This window comes from Antrostomus carolinensis, unplaced genomic scaffold (assembly GCF_000700745.2).
Source record: "Antrostomus carolinensis isolate BGI_N321 unplaced genomic scaffold, ASM70074v2 scaffold13794, whole genome shotgun sequence".
Taxonomy (NCBI): Eukaryota; Metazoa; Chordata; class Aves; order Caprimulgiformes; family Caprimulgidae; genus Antrostomus; species Antrostomus carolinensis.
Genome location: NW_010310181.1, coordinates 1 through 4384, shown reverse-complemented (window position 1 = coordinate 4384; position 4384 = coordinate 1). Strand labels below are relative to the sequence as shown.

The window sequence follows — 4384 nt, the reverse complement described above, 5'->3', positions numbered from 1 at the left end:
TACCCTGGCCACCTCCCTGCCACCCAGCCTGAGTACGTGACACACCAACCTTGTGGGGAAAAGCCACAGAGACCCTTTTAAGGAAGTACCCTGGAGCCTTGAGCAACACACGAGAATGTCATGAAGATGGGCTGGAATTGGATGAAACAAGAGACATTTCACAACCGGTGGAGTGGTGCAGGCGGGTGGCCAGGCTATAAGAGATGTCACACTTGGGACCAACCCTGCTCCAGCCCAAGTGGATCTCACCACTTCGTCAAGATGAGCAAGGCAAGTCCAATAGTGACCGGGGCATTAAGTTCTCCATGTTCTTTTCTAGGTGCTGGTTGGGCCATCAGAGGTGCAAAGACCCATGGGGAACCTCTCCTCACCGTGTGAGCTGCCATCAGTTGCTGGCAGAGGATAACCAGCTCCACTCAGGCTCATCTCACCCACAAAGAGAGATGTCTTCTCCTGGAAGAGATTCCAGGAGGAACCTTCTAAGAGGTTTTGACCACTGAAGGACCTCCTGGACATCAGATCTTACACTCTGGATCTCTACAGAAGTTTTTTGTAGTGCCACCAGCTATTTTGGGAGCCTTGCTCCAACAGTGCCACCACATTTTGGTGGGGGGAAATCAGCTCTCAGTTATTATCTGTAGTTGAACATCTCACCCTTCCAGTCTCCTTTAGTTTGTAGATAATTTATCCCCAAAAAAAGAATGACTGAAGAAAACCAGGATCCTCTGGTGTGTCCTCATCTGGTGTGAAGCAGGTGGCTGCACTGGAGCCTCACTGGTTTCCATACATCTCCATCTCTCATGGTTCCTGAGATTATTCAGTGTAATCATTTCTCTTCCAGAGCTCCCGCTCTCCGAGCTGGAGAAGGCCATGGATCTCATCATTGATGTCTTCCACCATTACTCAAGACGGGAGGGGGATAGAGACACCCTGACCAAGAAGGAGCTGAAGCTCCTGATTGAGAAGCAGCTTGCAAACTACCTGAAGGTGAGTGGAGTTAAACTCAGGGTTCCTCATGGGGAGGGAGTTGGGTTGGACCCATTGTTTGAGTATCTCCAGGATCTGGATTCACCCCCTTTCCCACTCTGCTCTCCTGTCCCAACTCCTTCTACCCAGACCCTCCCTGTCCAATTGTCACTTTCCACACTCCATAAACAAGAGAGATGAAGGAAACCCACACAGATCTGAGTCAACCTGCAACCTCATCACCTTATCTCCAAAAATCAGGATCACATTGCCCAAGAGTTCCTTTGCCATCGAGGAAAAATCACGTCAGAAACATCAACCAAAAAGCCCCAAAACCCCCCAAAATGGGCTTTTTTTTTTTGCATCTCACTTTGCTAAACTCAAAGGTCAATTGTCTTTAATCCAACATGGAGAGTTTTGTGGCCATCACCTCACTGATCTCCACATCACATGGTGTCCTCACAGTGAGGACAGGTCTCTGATGGTTTAATCACCATTCACAGGTGAATTATTGCTCTACCCGAAGAGATGGGAGATGATGGAACCACTTTTAGCATCAGGCTCTTGGGGATCTAACACCTGTGAGGGTCCCAGCAAAGCTGTGGAGAAGCTCGAGCTGTGAATGACAGGACTTTGCCTTCACTCTATCCTTTCCTTTGCAGCACGTGAAAAACAAGGTGACCATCGATGAAATCATGAAGGACCTCGATGTCAACAGGGATGAACAGATCAGCTTCTCTGAGATGATGCTGCTCGTCACCCGTGTCACCATTGCCACCCATGAACACCTCCATGAAGTTGAGGACCAGAAACACCAGCACCATCACCACCACTGAGGCAGGCTGGGGTCCCTGGCCCAGGACACCCATGCAAGTGTGTCCAGCTCCTGGTTTTCCCTCCTCCATCCTTCTCTACCCACCTCCTTCCTTTCCCTCCTTCCTTCCAGTTTGATGATTTTGTTGCCAAATAAAGATTGACCTTGAAGCTCTCAAAGCTCTCCTGTGTGTCTACATTGGTTTTCCTCAAGGAAAGTCCTGTACTTCCATATTCTCTCCCAATATGGATTTAAACCAGGCAAATCCACCTTGGAGACAGGCTGAAGGTTCTCAGGGGGGAGGTGGACACCTGGGAAGAGCAGTTTATTGCAACAATATGGATCTTTGCATTTCCAACTAGAAACAAACCTTAATTTTGGGCTGGAAACACTCTGCTGTGGTGGTAGGTGAGAGTTGGAAGGAAGGTTGGGGATGGTTGGTCACTCTTCTCTGGAGAAACACCCTTTTTAGGACACTTTGGTTCTGCAGAACCTTGACAAGAGGTTGGAAGGAAGCTGAGGGGTTGGATGTGTTTGGTTTTAGTGCTGCAAGGCCCAACTGTTGAGTTTTGTCTGTACAAAAAAACCTGAGACCAACCCCAACTCCTCACCAGGAACATCCTGAGGTGACACCAAGGAGGTGTCCATTATTGAGAGCTGCTTTCCAGAGTGGTTGGCTGGAGATACCTATGATGCTGCTCAGCAGCTTCTCACCACTTGTATTTAGAATTCAGCTCCTGATTTACAAACGTCCTTCAGAGGGGGAGGAAAAGGAAGAAGTTGTGATTTCCTAAGGGTGAGTCAAAGCTCTGAAATCACTCTCCTCTGTGAAGGAATCTACCATGAGCTTCCTCAAACCAGCAGCACTGAAGCAAGTCCTCTGGTTAACACAAGAGTGCCACAAATTTGCTTCACTACTGCTGGTCAAGTTGCTTCAGCTTCCTTTGGAGTTAATTTTGACATCTGAAGTGTCCAACATCTTCTTACAAGGTAAAAAAAAATCTGCTGCAGGGACCAGAGTCCACTCAGCTCTACCTGAGCCAGCAACATGGTAGTAGGTTCCTTCTGGAACCAGATCCTGCACCCAACAATCTGTACCCCAAAATGGGTCATGAACCCCATCTTACAGCACTTTAGTGTCTCCTGAGAAGGTAAGAGAGACACAACCAGGGGAGAGAGTGAAGCTGGTTCATTGTCACCAGAAGAACATCACCTCCAAGAACTCAGCTGTCCCATAAGGACATGGTCCAGCTTTCAGGACAAGGGGGGTTCAGGTCCTGTTTGCAAGAGATCAGCTTTCCATGCTGGTGGGTGGTCAGCCCTTCTGTTCTCTGCAGCAGAGAGGAGCCAAGCACACAAATCTGGGTGCTGGGAGCATCTACAAACCACCCTGGGACCTTCTCCCAGGATCTGGACAGGAACCAGCCTCAAAGCTCCCAGTACAACAGGATATTTGCCAACACAGCAGGACTTCATGGTCCCCTGAAACTCCAGGGTCTGGGACTCCTGTTGTGTCACCCACTGGGGCTGTTGGACCATCACACCAGTGGTGATGAAGAATGAGCCACCACACACCCTGAGCACAGCAGGACCAGGACACCAAGGCAAGGCTGTGAGCAAGCAAAGGTGATCACCAGGTCCACCTGGAAGAGCAGAGCAGTCCCCAAATCCATATGGATCCTTGCACCCCAACAGAGCTCACAGGTCCCAAACAGAGGGGACACCGAAGAAGGTATTGGATGTCCCTCAACTATGCTGTGTCCCATGGGATGATGCTTGGTCAGCTTGATGGACAAGGTGTTCTCCTGCCCATGGTCACTGTGGTGGTTTCACTCCTTTAACTTGCTCACCAACCACTGACTGATGCCCAGCCTGTCCCCAGCCAGCGATCCCAAAGCAGAGACAGTCCCCAAACCCAAACCACAATCCCAGAAGAGCGAGAGCCTAAATGATCCCTGAGAGAATCCTCCAGCTTTCCAGTCACCCCTGGTTAATATACTGACCATGATGGGATATGATCTGGAATATCTCATTAGCATATTCAAATGAGAATTTCAAGTTTTGCTAATTACCACGCTCCCCACTCCCAGTTTTTTGCACTTGCAAACTGGCAAAACGCAACGACCTTGAACATCCAGCAGCAACTAAAAACATCAGCACCTTGTCAATGTTCTTCTCATAACAAACCCCACACTGAATCCAAACCGCAGCTCTTCTGGCTACTAAGAAGGACATTAACTCTGTCCTGGAAAAACCAGGGATGTCACTTGGGTTCCATCAGCCTTGTTGCCCCAAGAGCAGCTCTTCAACAGCACAAAGCTGTTCAACCCCTTTGCTCCCAGGTTATAAGGCAGGATGTGGCCTTGTCCTGGTTTTTACTGGGCCAGAGCTGGTTCTTTCCAGCAGCTGGGACAGCGCTGGGGTTTGGGTTCAGCTGGGATTTGTCAGGAGAGAAACGCTGAGAACACACCGATGTTTTCATTTCCTTGCTGGAAGTTGAAGGACTTTGTGTTTTGCTGATCTACAAACGCAAATGTGGGGCAGGGGGGGTGAGGGATACTTAAATTAACAATCTAAACTGGCATTGGGCTCTGCCAAGGGGCT

The 4384-nt window shown here is 49.2% G+C and overlaps 1 protein-coding gene across 1 annotated transcript; it reads left to right on the top strand.

Moving 5' to 3' along the window:
• Positions 1–841: 841 nt before the first annotated feature.
• On the top strand, positions 842–1802 carry LOC104523673 (protein MRP-126-like; the record flags this gene model as incomplete). The annotated part of the gene is made up of 2 exons (XM_010166330.1): positions 842–987; positions 1629–1802. Coding segments are annotated over 2 exons (320 nt in total), but the record flags the coding sequence as incomplete, so codon positions are not given.
• Positions 1803–4384: the final 2582 nt, after the last annotated feature.